General features: G+C 40.3%; 1 protein-coding gene across 4 annotated transcripts in view; it reads right to left on the bottom strand.

Annotated features, from left to right (window-relative positions):
- Window positions 1–14,055, bottom strand: part of ATP10D (ATPase phospholipid transporting 10D (putative)) — a 53,096-nt gene that overhangs the window by 9,957 nt on the left and 29,084 nt on the right. For all 4 annotated transcript variants that reach the window (XM_057431065.1, XM_057431066.1, XM_057431067.1 and 1 more), the window contains 6 exons: window positions 10,840–11,069; window positions 10,086–10,271; window positions 7,432–8,047; window positions 4,869–4,975; window positions 3,908–4,034; window positions 1,543–1,727 (listed from right to left, as the gene is read on the bottom strand). In XM_057431065.1, the coding sequence (XP_057287048.1) occupies window positions 1,543–1,727; window positions 3,908–4,034; window positions 4,869–4,975; window positions 7,432–8,047; window positions 10,086–10,271; window positions 10,840–11,069 (1,451 nt within the window). The remainder of the gene's footprint in view (window positions 1–1,542; window positions 1,728–3,907; window positions 4,035–4,868; window positions 4,976–7,431; window positions 8,048–10,085; window positions 10,272–10,839; window positions 11,070–14,055) is intronic.

Genomic DNA, 14,055 nt, shown 5'->3' with positions numbered 1-14,055 from the left:
GCATTTCAAATCAGATTACAGGTGAGCTGCAATGAATTACTGAAGAACTGGCCTTGTGGAATTTTTTACTTCATCACAATCAATATAAGATGGCCAAAAGATTCTTGGCATCAATATATGCAATTTGCATGCTATATGCTACAGAAGAAATTACATGTTCTTAAATCTTCTTATTTTCCTTTGAAATGTAACAGTATCAAATACTGCGTATTTTTTATTTCAAAGCTTAGTTAGAGGGAGGATGAGCACTTCCGCAAAAGGGACTCAGTTCTTACTGTTAAGACACTCTGTCCCTGTAGTAAAAAAGGAAGAAAAAAGTGTTAGCAAAAATCAAACCCCAAGCTTTTCTCAAACATAACTGGACTAAAAATCCTTTCTTTTTCACTTTATTTTCCCCACAGTTACCACCTGCCATGCTACCTTTTATGGCAGATACAAACTGAATTTCTAAAGTAACATATAAGCAGAGAAGAAAAGAAATACAAAAGGTCTTGGAAGAAGCTGCCAGTCCTTTAGAGAAGTCTCAGTTTTCATGTTTCTGCTCTGAGATGGGACATTTCATTCCTTGGATTACCAGTTACAGTTAGTAATTTCTTTCTTAAGAACCCTCAAATTGATAAAAAACAAGATTTGAAAAACTGCTGGTTATACTCATCCACAAGAGAACGCAACAATCAAACAGGATGAATCTTGCCTCCCAAAACAGCAGCAGTTTTAAGCACTCTATCAATGACCTGAATTACTGGGTGGTGGGGAGAAGGCAGCTTTTCTCTGATAAAATTGTTGGCAGATTAGTTTTCTTAAATGATTTACAATGTAGTTTCATGGGACAATTCTTTGTACATTCATGCAAGACAAGCAGGGCTGAGGGAATATTCTACACAAAGAAATATGAAACTTAATACAACAGAATTTATATGACCATAACTCTTACATTGCTAATATGCTGTAAGTCACAGTCACCTGAAATCTGTAGTTAGAGAGAACAGCAGAATCATTTAGGTTGGAAGAAAACCTTTAAGATCATGGAGTCCAACTATTAAGCCAGCACTGCCAAGTCCACCACTAAACCATATCCCTAAGCACCGTATCTACATGTTTTTTAAATACCTCCAGGGATGGTGTCTCAGTCACATCCCTGGGCAGCCTGTTCCAATGCTTGACCAACCTTCTAGTGAAGCAATTTCTCCTAATATCCAAACTAAACTTCCCTTGATGCAACTTGAGGTCATGTCAACTCTCTAACCACCCACAAAAACAAATGAAGCAGTTTATTCAATTAAAATAGTTAAGCATAATTTATGGACTGTATACAAAGAAACCAATGATACATATATATAAAGGATGCAATATTTTACCCGCAAGGCAGCAAACTGCCAGTTTTCCAGTATTTTCATCTTCCAGGAAATCATGCTGTGTTCAGTTGGTTGGGAAATTATTTTTCTGTACTGCCCTGTGATACAGCCTGGCTGAATTTTTCAGTGGAGAAAAAACAAAACAAACCAACACATAACATGAAGAAAAGTGTAATTTTCTACTCACCTTATTCTGTGCTTTGAGAGTGAAGATTCTGTCATCTGGTTCCAGCAGTTTACAAGCATAGGCAATGCTGACAGCTGTCTCTCTCTTGTCACCTGTCAGCATCCATATTTTTATTCCTGCTTTCCGTAAGGCTTGTATTGTGCCCGGAACACCCTCCTGCAGGCGATCTTCAATGCCGGTGGCACCTTAATTTAGACAAAGATTAGTGCTACTGTATTTTCAAAACCAAAGTACTGCAAGAGTGACAGGACAAGATGGTCCTCTGCATGTATTCACATCCCAAAACAAGACACCCTACTGGGATATGCTTGGGAATGTCTCCCTTTCACATCTTTCTGTCCCAGAGCTCATCACATGTGAGGCTGTTGACACACACACTGGCTACAGCCTTGGGGACCTCCAACTCTTCAGAAGACCCTTTTACGCCAACTTTTCTTGTTCTCACAATTGTTACATTCCCCAATGGCTGTGAGACACAGACCCCCACGATTCTCATGACAAATATACTCCATTATTCTCAGTCCCTCCCATCTCAGACTGCCCCAAAACTTCTTTCATGTATCACCTCAATCCTTCCTATCCCAAGACCCACTTCCTTATCCTCAACTCTGCTCCCCAAGCTGAATTCTGTGTACCTCTTGTCCCAAGACCTCACCTTTTTCCACACCAAAATCCCTTCTTCCTATGTCATGGTTTTGCACACTGCTGCAAAGATCTTACATTCATCATCAGGTTTCCCTGCTCATTGCTGCAGTACCCGCTGTCATAGGTCCTTCCAATTCATAGTACTAAGCTCTATGTTTGCCTTTCCTCCTGCCTGCACTGCCAACGTTGACATGTTCTTCCACAGGGAGGAAACACCTGCTCTAATACACAACCATTAGAGGTTAAAGAAAGACTTTCAACAAAAAAAATACAGACACTTTAAGAAAGATGTCCTTTTTTTCTGCTGTGCACAGCAGGCAAAACTGTGTCCCTGAAACCAGCTTAACAAAGTCTTCTGTTCTGGTAAAAATGGGTAACACAACATGAGCACAAACCAGAACCAACTCTGAAAAGCTGCAGTGCCAGTGATTTACTATTGTACAGGACATTTTCATCGCTTTTTCACAACACAAATGGTACTAAATCATAACCAGAAGACATGCTTTGTCTTGTGAGATTCTCAGGCTAAGAGAGTTTCTCAGAAAGAAACTTCAGACAGTTGCAGCTAGGTTCATTCTGAAAGACAAACAATAAAAAAATTCAAAGCAAAATTTTCCCTCCTGGCATGTTTCTAGTGCGGGCCTGTAGCCAGCAATCTGAATACAAAGCACTGCCATATGAGGATGGGTAAGAACCAAAAGGTCAACCAAATTTCTGATGCTTTAGCAATTTCTTCTTTAAGTAGCTGCCAACACTGCACAGAACTCATGGCCTGAGGTCACTGGGAAGAAAAAAAAACACCACCAGGTCCTTGCTCTGCACTCTACTTGCATTTTGATGCAAGTAAACAAAAGTGACAGAAAAGAAGCTGGGATCTATTTGATGCAAACTGCTTCGAGAGGCACTGTCAGGCACTGGGGGAAGAAAGAAAACTGTTATTTCAACTTGGGCAGTCTATACGCTTAACTCTCCCTTCCTTTTCATACTAAAAACATTTATGGCATCTGCACTGAGCAGATGTAGCACAGAATGGAGTTACACCTTTCCACACAACAGAATCTGTCTCTCTTCAGCTTCTAGCATGAGCTGCCTTTACCATCCCAATAAGTCAGTCAGATCTTTGAATTTTGTTTCCCAAATGTTATTTGCTGGGCACTCCTGTGGAGCTATTATCTCATACTGCCTGCAGTTTACCTTTTACACATCTGAACTGAATGTTTTTCATTTTGTCTTGGCCTCTGCATTTCTGCACAGCTGAATGACCACCAGAGGAATGGCTCCTGAAGAAGCATTCCTGACTTCTTATCTCCATGTTATTACAAGAGGACACAGCACAAGCATACTTGCTAAGCCAGAAATGCAACAGTGATGGAAAACATGCCCAGAAGTGGGATCCCTGCGTATGTTTGCCCAGGCAGGCCTTTGGTTTATTACTATCATTTCTCGTGCTTATTATGATGACACTTAAAAAAATCTGATAAGCACAAAAAAAGAAACCAAATAAAAAAAAAATTAATAAAACTTCACCCTTTACAAACAACAGAACACTTGCTGTCTTCAGTGTGTTTTACAGCTAGTACAAAGTTACCAGGAAGATTCATGGAAATTCAGGAATGACAATAAATTCTAGGCCCACAGAAAGCTAACTGAGGTTAGCAAGTAAATGCCAGTTATGAATACCATAAGCAGTCTCCTGGGAGTTATAGCAATCTCTACCTACCGAGCAAAGTTAGTTTGGTCTCAAGCCTGATGGCAGATTCAAGCAGCAGCTCCTCCCTATTGTCAATACTGGTTTCTGCTAAAAAATGGTGATTTAACCACTCTGCATATTCTGCGTCACTCATCGCCTGCAGAGGGAGAGAAAACATCCAGCATGTATCTATACTGTGTTTTCAAAGGCACCTTGGTGTCCTCACAGTTACTTTGCTGTCTTAAATGCACCAATATGTTCATGGATTTAGTATGATGTCCATAGCGTAAGATTACTTTGCCAGGCTTTACAAACCAGGTTACTCACTGGCACCCTGCAGGTTCCTGGAGCTGCCCAACAGACTTCCATTTAGATGAAAAGTAGGCAGGCCAACGAGCATAGTATACTCCTCCCTACTGCTCTCTAATTGCGCATTTCACAGAGCCACAGAATCACTGTATAGCTGTGTACAAATTGATGACTCTACAGCTATACAGCAAGTACTTTCACTTCCCATAAGGCTTTGTAAAGAAGTTTCTTACCTGTTTCAATCCCTATCAAATTTTGCATCTGAGCAGCTTTGAATTTAAAATGGAACCTCAAAACAAGACCTAAGTTTTGCATCCTGAGCTTATAACACCGCAAACTGTTTGTGAAACCAAATAAACTAGGTCTGGCTTAATTTGTCTGGGTCTAGAATTCCAACCAGTGGCAACTTTCACTCAGGACTCCGGAATTAAAACCAGGGGTTTGACAACCCCTGTCTTAGAATTAAGATATTAAGCTGCTTGGCATCCTATGCTGACAACAACTATGACAAGCTAACAGAAGTCAGGAACTGATTCAGGTCAGCTTACAAATTTCTCCTATATAGAACATGAGGATAAACAAAGAGTGGCAATGGAACCATCTGCTTAGAAACAGTGTCTGCTCCACTGGACCACTCGGATTGGTCACAGACATTCCTAAAAATATGTATTAAAAGGATTACCTTCTTAGCGATACACAGAGTGCGTAGTCCTCTTCTGGCATAGTCATCCAAATGCTTCTGAGTTCTCTCTTTAATCTTCTTTTGTTCCATTTCTGAATTATTACTATCTATTACCACACAAAAAGCAGAGAAAGCAACTTAAATATGCATTCTTAGGCTAAATCAATTTGATGATTGGACCACTCGGGGGATAAAGAACTGGCTGGGTGGCCGCACACAGAGTTGTGGTCAATGGCTCAATGTCCAACTGGAGACCAGTAACGAGTGGTGTCCCTCAGGGATCGGTGTTGGGACCACTCTTGTTTAACATCTTCGTCGCTGACATGGACAGTGGGATTGAGTGCACCCTCAGCAAGTTTGCTGATGACACCAAGCTGTGTGGTTTGGTTGATACGCTGGAGGGAAGGAATGCCATCCAGAGGGACCTTGACACACTTGTGAGGTGGGCTGATGCCAACCTCATGAAGTTTAACCATGCCAAGTGCAAGGTCCTACACCTGGGTCGGAGCAATCCCAGGCACAGCTACAGGTTGGGCAGAGAAGAGATTCAGAGCAGCCCTGTGGAGAAGGACTTGGGGGTGCTGGCTGATGAGAAAATGAACATGGGCCGGCAGTGTGCGCTTGCAGCCCAGAAAGCCAACCATATCCTGGGCTGCATCAAAAGGAGTGTGACCAGCAGGTTGAAGGAGGTGATCCTGCCCCTCTACTCTGCTCTTATGACACCTCACCTGGAGTATTGTGTGCAGTTCTGGTGTCCTCAACATAAAAAGGACATGGAACTGTTGGAACAAGTCCAGAGGAGGGCCATGAGGATGATCAGGGGGCTGGAGCACCTCCCATATGAAGACAGGCTGAGGAAGTTGGGACTGTTCAGCCTGGAGAAGAGAAGGCTGCATGGAGACCTCATAGCAGCCTTCCAGTATCTGAAGGGGGCCTATAGGGATGCTGGAGAGGGACTCTTCATTAGAGACTGTAGTGATAGTACAAGGGGTAACGGGTTAAAACTTAAACAGGGGAAGTTTAGATTGGATATAAGGAGGAAATTCTTTCCTGTTAGGGTGGTGAGGCACTGGAATGGGTTGCCCAGGGAGGTTGTGAATGCTCCATCCCTGGCAGTGTTCAAGACCAGGTTGGACGAGGCCTTGGGTGATATGATTTAGTGTGAGGTGTTCCTGCCCATGGCAGGGGGGTTGGAACTAGATGATCTTAAGGTCCTTTCCAACCCTAACTATTCTATGATTCTATGATTCTATAAATTAAGCAGAAAATGTTGAAGGTCTACATAAGTTTTTAAAATACCAAAATATTACCAGAATTTATTTTACCTGTGAAAGTATCTTCATGTTTGTACAATGTACTGTGGGTTTATCTATAGAGAGCAGCTGGCACCAGCAGTGATGGAGAACCTATCTGGTACTGATACATCTTTGGATGCTAGTAGTATATGTCAAAACATATAGTGGGAGGGAGCTAAAAGGGCAGTCATAGAAAAGCTTTTTTTAAAATAACTGTTAAGGGGTGGGCTATTCAGACATGTAGAAGTTAGGTTCCAAGTCTACCTTGAGAATCTAAGTAAGGAAAGGCACCTCAAGACATAAAATTACCCCCCTAGTAAGATGATGGATTTTGAAGGTACCATTTCTGCCCCCCGGCCTACAGCAGCTTTTTGTCTAGACTTCAGAAGGCTAATGTTGGCTGAGTTAAAATCCACCCTTGGAACTGGAAATACCCGTCTTCCTTACCGAGATCAGCCAGCCACGGAACATACAAACCAAACTCCCTTTTGCAAAAAGCAAGCCTTTAAAAATTAATTCCTTTATACTAATTTCCAAACCATAAAAAGATCCCCAAACACCTGGAACATCTTATGAACTTAAGTATATTTAGGTATTTACTTCTAACATACACAGATAATGTTTTCTTTTTACTGCCTTCAGTTAAAAATCAATGACTGTTCACTAGTGTATGAGCAAATCAGTTAATGCTTAAACATGGTGCATCCCTGCAGTAGCCCATTCAAAAAATGTTTACCCCTAAAAATAGGGCCCGTGAGGAGGCACCACACACTTTGCAGGTATTATTATTACACCTAGAAACATAGAAATAGTAATCAAAGGAAAAAAAAACCCACCTCAAAAAGCACTGATTGATGACATCTGCTACTGATACCTCTCTCAAACAGCTCAGAAACACTAACACTGGCAAAGACTACAAAGTATTCCACTCTAATAAACACCTCTTGCTGCACAGCAGATGCCACCTATTCAAGCAGGTGGCCTTACTTTGTAACTGGAAATACTTCAGACCCCCTCGAAAGGGTCTGCTTAGACACAGCTAAATTATCTGAATAACAGCTGCTTCTCTCTTCTTAGTTTCCACACCAGCACACAGCACAAACATATTTAGGGGACAAGCAATAAGACCTTTCTGGGTTCCCTATAAGGAACTATTCACAGAAAATAGCTCTGCTTGGTTACTTGTCTCTTCTCATGAACCTGGCCACCTGTTCAACTGTACTGAAGAACGATAAAGGTGAGAGAATAATTAAAAGTTCTGTACATACCTTCAGATGCAGTTCTCAATAAATCCATCATGACTGAGTCTGCACCTTTTGTATACACCATCACTTTTTTGGAGACTGGATGCCGAACCACCACTGACATCCTTTTCCGCACTGAATCAAAAGGCAGGATATGCAAAAGCTGAAACGTTAAAGATCCCAGACCTGCAAAGTCCACAGTTACTTGACCTGGAGTCCTAGACTGTAAAATACATCTATAAGCCCTAGCAGCATGAACTAAGGCAGCTTCATCTGGACTTTCAGCTTCATAACAAAGTTTAAGTAAGGGAGACAATTCAATAGATGACGTAGCACTGTTGTATTCACAGCCAGCAGCTACATTCACCATATCTAATTCTTGAGGCACTTGTGAATTTTCTGGGCTATCCATATTATGAAGCTCATCAGCCCTTTGAGCAGCTTCCTCCAAAGCAGGTGAAGCCATTTTCATTCTGAAAACAGATAGTTTGCTCACAAAACTAGTGGGGCTTTCAGATGATGACTCCTTCACACTTGGAAGCGGGGAAGAACTTAGTCTCCGGACTGACAACCTCTGGAACATCTGCCGGATTTCCTCAAGTGATTTAATAGGCATCCTACCCAGACAAGACAGTCTCATCTGGAACAAACAGTTAGAGAAAGCATTTATGTTAAATTCTTTGTATTTTACTAAATTGAAGAAGGATAGCTTACAAACTATGTATGTTTCTTAATGAATGTACTATTTTAAAATTTACCATGAGTTTGACTGTTTGTATTGAAGATGGCCAGCTCAATTAAACATATAACCATGTGAGTACACTAAACAGTTCTGGAAGAGCTTCATTATTCCAACCAAAAGAATTATAAAATACTTCAGATCTGAAAACTGTATGCATTCAAAGTTTGATTCGTGACTCCTCTTTAGAACTATTTCAGTAATGAAAGCAGTAGTGTAACATAACTTTTAAAACTTGTGGCAAATGGAAATAAACACTTTCATTCTTGCTCTGAATTAGCAAGATATTTGTGAAGAATAAAGCAATTCCATACCTCCCACAGTAACTAGCTAAAAAAAAATACAATACCTTGTATCAATATTTTTTTAATATCTGAATTTAAAACAACAGACAGTTCCTTTCTCATCGATGTTACAAAACAATTGGTTTACTGTTTCTCAGAACAGGCAGTTAACAGCTCAGAAACAAGGCATACAAGCTTGTTATTACAATTTCATTACTGGGTAAGAGTTAAGACTGAATTATCATCAGGAAGCATGTTCTCCTTTGCCCCTGAAAAGCATAAAGCAAGGACAGACTCTGGCTTCAGTTCTACCACAGCTGCACACAATTTGCAACGTGTCTGCACCCAGCATCATGGAAACAGAGACTAGGAACATCCTTTCATTCCCTCTTCCTAAGGAAATACTGAAAACTTCTGCTGCCTTGATCTCTTTAATGTCATTTCCCAAGAACTCAGAAACTTCATGCCACATTGCCCCTCCCAACCTACCTACTAGTACCTGGAGATTATCTCCCCTGCTAGCAAGTCATCCAGAAATATGATTCTCAAAAAAACAAGAACTTCACCTGTATTTTTTCTGTACCATCTTTAAGGAATGACTGATTAGTAACTATGAAACACAGCTGCCCATTCCACACATGGGCCTGTAGGCTGCCTGTTACGCTGCCTGTTTCTGGGAATGCCTGGAAGCACACTAAAATACCAATCTCCCTTATACATAGGAGGTATTTTATACTCCACAGGATACCTTTTGGGAACATCTCCAGCCACGGTTGTATGTTCACTGTCTAGATGGACACCAAAATCAAAGTCAATGAATGGAAATAACCAGGGGATGGGGGGAAGAAAATCAAAGCTAAACTTGGGAATTATCCTGCAGCAACAAAACCAAAATTGCTAAAAAATGGGCTTATGAAAATCCCATCCTGAAAAAAAAAAAAAAAAAAAATTGAAAAAGATATTCATGCCTTTAAAAAACTGTTAGGTTGTGTGCTCTGAAAACAAAAGGTCTCAGAATACTTAAACACACCCCAGACCATTAAACCAGGACAGTCTAGCAAATGCACTGTACACTCAAAATGAGACCACTTTATGCCATACTGCAGAGCATTTTTATTTCAGATTATTACATACATGAAACTTGACCTTCCATACTTTTGCTGAAACTCTATTTGAATAGTGAGGGAACAAGTAAGACCGTTCTCAATTTCAATATTCTGGGAGTCTTCTGATTATTCTCATCTTTCAGCCAATAATAACCTATTTCTAAAGGTAACCTGAGCGTTAGGGTACTCTAAAAGGAAGCTGTGCACATCTCTAGAAAAACATAACTAGAACATAGAAAAAAAACACAACTTCAATTTAATCTCAAAATTTGTCTTGTAAAAGTTACGAACTGTCTATACGCAGAAGCAGAAATACTGAAGCCAAGTTTTATTGCTTCTGAAAAATGCTACCAGCATTATATTACATATTAACTGATAGCACTTTGTGGGTTTACAGTAATGCCCGTCTTTCTAAGAGGACAAACCAATAGAAGAGAAAAGGGTCATTTTTTAAATGTCAGATAATTGTTTTTTCCTTTTGTAATCAACCCAGAAGGAGCTAATTTCTTTATGAATATAGCCAGATAGCCAAAAATAAGACCTTGTTACCTTCTGACGTGGCTGACTGGGAACTGAAACTACCACAGTATTACAGATTGCCAGAGCAAGAAAGAAGTCAGTGATGTACATTGTCTCCAGAGATAACTTGCTGTTAGCTTCTGACTGATCACAGGAATGAGAAGAAATTTGACTGAACTTCTTCAACAATTGTGTGTCTGGTATAACATCTGTTTCCTATTGATGAAATGAACAAAACTGTCCATTAGGTTATAAATTTAATCTTAGTCTCTAGAGGTTAAATCAGTTACAGATGAAATAGAGTAACACTCTGGTGTCTTCACTGCCTTCTATTAGCCCACTGAAAATTGTAAACTTCATGCCCAGACAGGTAAACAGTAAAGCCATAGTTCACAGACACTTCAACTGAGATTAAGTATGATGAATTAGACATCTTCAGGTAGAGAAGCTGAGTTTTTACCTCTACAACTTCCAATAAATATTGTTCATCCAGGTATTTCCCATTAAAACCAGAAAATGTTAGAAATCTCTTAAAACAAATTAAAAACTGTTTTTTAAGATGAAGTTGGTCATTTTAGCCAGAGTGATCATGCACTCACAGCCGCAAGAACTAAAGCATACACCTTCATGACCCAACAAATATCTGTGCAAATAAGATGCTGCCAAGCAATCATGGGAGGCTCTGGTTTCGATCAAGAGGGAAAGGATTTCTTAAATGGTAAAAAGATATTCCTTCATAAGTTACTTCAGAAATTCAGTATCAAAACCTACAGGTTTTACTTACAATGGGACTGCTGAAAGCAATGTGTCCTGAAGGGGGAGCATCACCTGCTCCATCTTCCCTTCCTAATGCAGAATGACTACCAGACAACAAAGACTTTCTGTTCAAAGGTTCATTCACAGCTCTGCAGTCGTGCCCCTGCCATTTTGACATATGCATCGAAGAGCCATACTGATGATCCGCTGAATCTTCATCCTCTGAATCCATCTCTTGATAGGATTCCAGCCTTTTTGCTATGGAAAGGGAAACAAAATTATTGTTCCATGAGCAAGAAGAAACTTGTCTAAAACACTGCTTGGAGGTTCAGGAAACAAATTTTTAAAGTAAGAGTTTAGTAAACAGTTATTTATAAAAAACAAAATCCATAATAAACCACCAGGCTGACTTTCTGTTTGAGACACTGCACTTCAAGAACCATCCTTCTGGATTCTAGAGTGAACCCAGAAGATGGAGCAAGAATGATCAGGGTTCTAGACAACACAATCTGCACGGAAACAGTAAAATAAGCTGGAGTTACACAGCCTCCAGAAGGGCACATTGATGGGAGCCAAATAATAGTCTTCAAGTACATGAAGGGCAATTGCAAGAGAAATTTTTTTTATACAGGCTGTGGATAATAATGGCCCTAGATTGTGACAGACTCAGGCCAGTTCAGTTCAAACTCTGTCAGAGAACATGTGACATACTAGAACAGAATGCCTGAAAAAACACTGAACAGGACTTCACCGGAGGTTCTGAAGGAACAAACAAACAAAAGAATTCGTAAAGAATGACAGCAACAACTCTGCCTTAGCCCAGAGAAAAGGGGCCAGATTACCTACTGATAAATTTTACAATTTATTTGATGATTGATCAGGATTGTATGCCAGTGGCTTGGTACGTACAGCTGCTAGAAGGAACTCACTGAAACAATCGTTTCTATATTGGGCACCCCCTCACACACACACACACACACACACACACACACACACACACATTTCCTGAGTACTTAATTGAAAAGAAGGTTTAAATAATAACACTTCATATTGATATGTCTAACACCTTTGCATCAAAGATATAAATGCAGTTCTCTGCCTCACAAATCTAGCTAGGAAGATCAGTGGTATAAAGAACCTCTGTACCAAATGGAAACATCGCCTACACTATCATGCACTTGTTAACAACATACTGAAGTGCTTGCACTGGAGTTCTGGGATAGCGCTGGACCACATGAAAGAGGTTGCAATCTCAAACCAGACAGCACTGGATCAGTGTACACTCTTCAGCTTTCAAGTTTTTACCTGTCATTGTGAAAATAGGATGCAATGAACATAAACTAGCAGTTCAAGGTCTGCATCCACAGACAGCACGGAAGAACTGTTCTGAGAGGTGTGCATTGCCTATATATTTCATTAAAGTGTGATTATAAACAATGGCATTTTAGGAAAAAAAACAGTATTAACATACAGACATCTGCAACAACACTAATTCCCTATTTTTTTCTTATTTAAAGTGGCAGCTACTTTACATGAAAGAAGTGATCAGTGGGATATTATTCTCTTTTATATGAATAGGAAACCTATTCACAGTTGTGTCTCCAGCTCTGGTGCTCAAAATGAGATGGAAATAGGTTTATTATATCGCTCATGAGTCCTTTGCCTCCCAGCCAAAGCCCACAAGCTCAGCTATGTTCAGGAAATGAGCTATCAGGTTTTCTAGCCTGTTAAGTTCTCTTTATTTCCTGCTTTATTCTGTTTCTAGAACATAAATGAAAGTCTTTTGCCCCTCTTCCTGCTTGTTCTGGGTTCGGCTTAAACAACAACACTGCTATTCTGATGAGTCCAGGAAAGCAGGGAGACCAGAGCTTCCTTGGCAGGCCATGTCCTTCAGGGGACATGTCAACATGGATTTAATAACCCATTTATTAAAAAGATAGGTGGGAATGTAAAAAACTGGCTCTCGACAACTACCAAATACAATATCCCACATGTGCTATTGATATCTTTTACAAGAAAGCAGCAACAGTGACTTAGTACGTGTTTGTAGAGGCAGGTTTGGACAACACATGCCCATTCTGCTTTCTTTCCAGGCTGTTGAGAAGCCTGCATGCTCTCTCTGAAGTAACATTTGTGGACCTCTTAATAACAGCACACTGCTCTGCTGCCATGGTCCAAGAGGTACATGTTACATTACACAGAACTGCCCGGGGGGACCTATATGGAGGATTATACTGAATCACAGTCATTGCTGTTGTGTACTTCCCCGCTGCACACTGCTTTACTTTGGGCAATACAGATATCAATACAGAAATATATATATAGATTAAGTGGCTTGTATGCAAAAGACTGTACTGTCTTGCAATGCAACTCTTACCATACGTAGCAGGAGCCTTGCAAATAGCAGCTTTATGCAACTGAACAAATGTTAAACAGAACTGAAACACAGGACCTCCAACATTTTTCAAACTGATTTCCAGGGCTCACATAATTTCTGTGTTTGAAAAAAGCACATGCTTACCCTCCAGGTAAAAGACAGGGCTCTGAAAATATATTCTACTTTTTATTTAAGTTGTTCATTCACTAAGTTCAAAACTCGAAAATACTTCTTCTCACTGTGCTGTTGTCATCCTTCCCAGTACAACTATGCAAAGCCAAAGAACCACCTGGACATGCAGACCTTAAGATTTTCAAAGTATGTGCAGAAATTACTGCAAAATGGTCTGGAACCGCTTGCTCCTGCGACACAACAGAAGGGCTGAACTGATTCATGCTGTGACCAGCAGGGTGTGCCTTTTGCTCGCAGCTGCGGGGAGCTCTACCTAGCAGCAAAACCACCAAAACCCCAAGGGGGAGCTTCATACACAGCTGTGCTGCGTGCGGCTGCCTGTCAGCACCTCACCTTTGATCTCCTATGGAATATTTACATTGCCCACCAGCAAAATAGTAAATGTCCGTAGCCACAATACTTATATAAAGTAAGAGAAATAAAAACTTTGTGGTTCTATCTAATTAATAAAATAGATAATGCAATCAAAGACTTCATGTCACTCTGCTCAATTTTCTCTTTTGCCTTTTTGGATCTTCTCTGGGCTAGTAGAAAGGTTTAAGTGGGCTCTCACGAAATGTATATTGAAAGATGCTACACTATTAGACAATGAGGAAGCAACTATCCCGAAACACTGCTTGTTGGCTTTTTGGCTATCAATAAACAGCTGTTTGAGATGTAAGTAAGAATACAACA

This window comes from Pezoporus wallicus, unplaced genomic scaffold (assembly GCF_028554395.1).
Source record: "Pezoporus wallicus isolate ANWC-B61680 ecotype Strahan unplaced genomic scaffold, APGP_CSIRO_Pwel_v1 contig_7684, whole genome shotgun sequence".
In the NCBI taxonomy this organism is placed as follows: domain Eukaryota; kingdom Metazoa; phylum Chordata; class Aves; order Psittaciformes; family Psittacidae; genus Pezoporus; species Pezoporus wallicus.
Note: the sequence above shows the minus strand (reverse complement) of the source record. Positions and strands in the feature narration are given on the sequence as shown.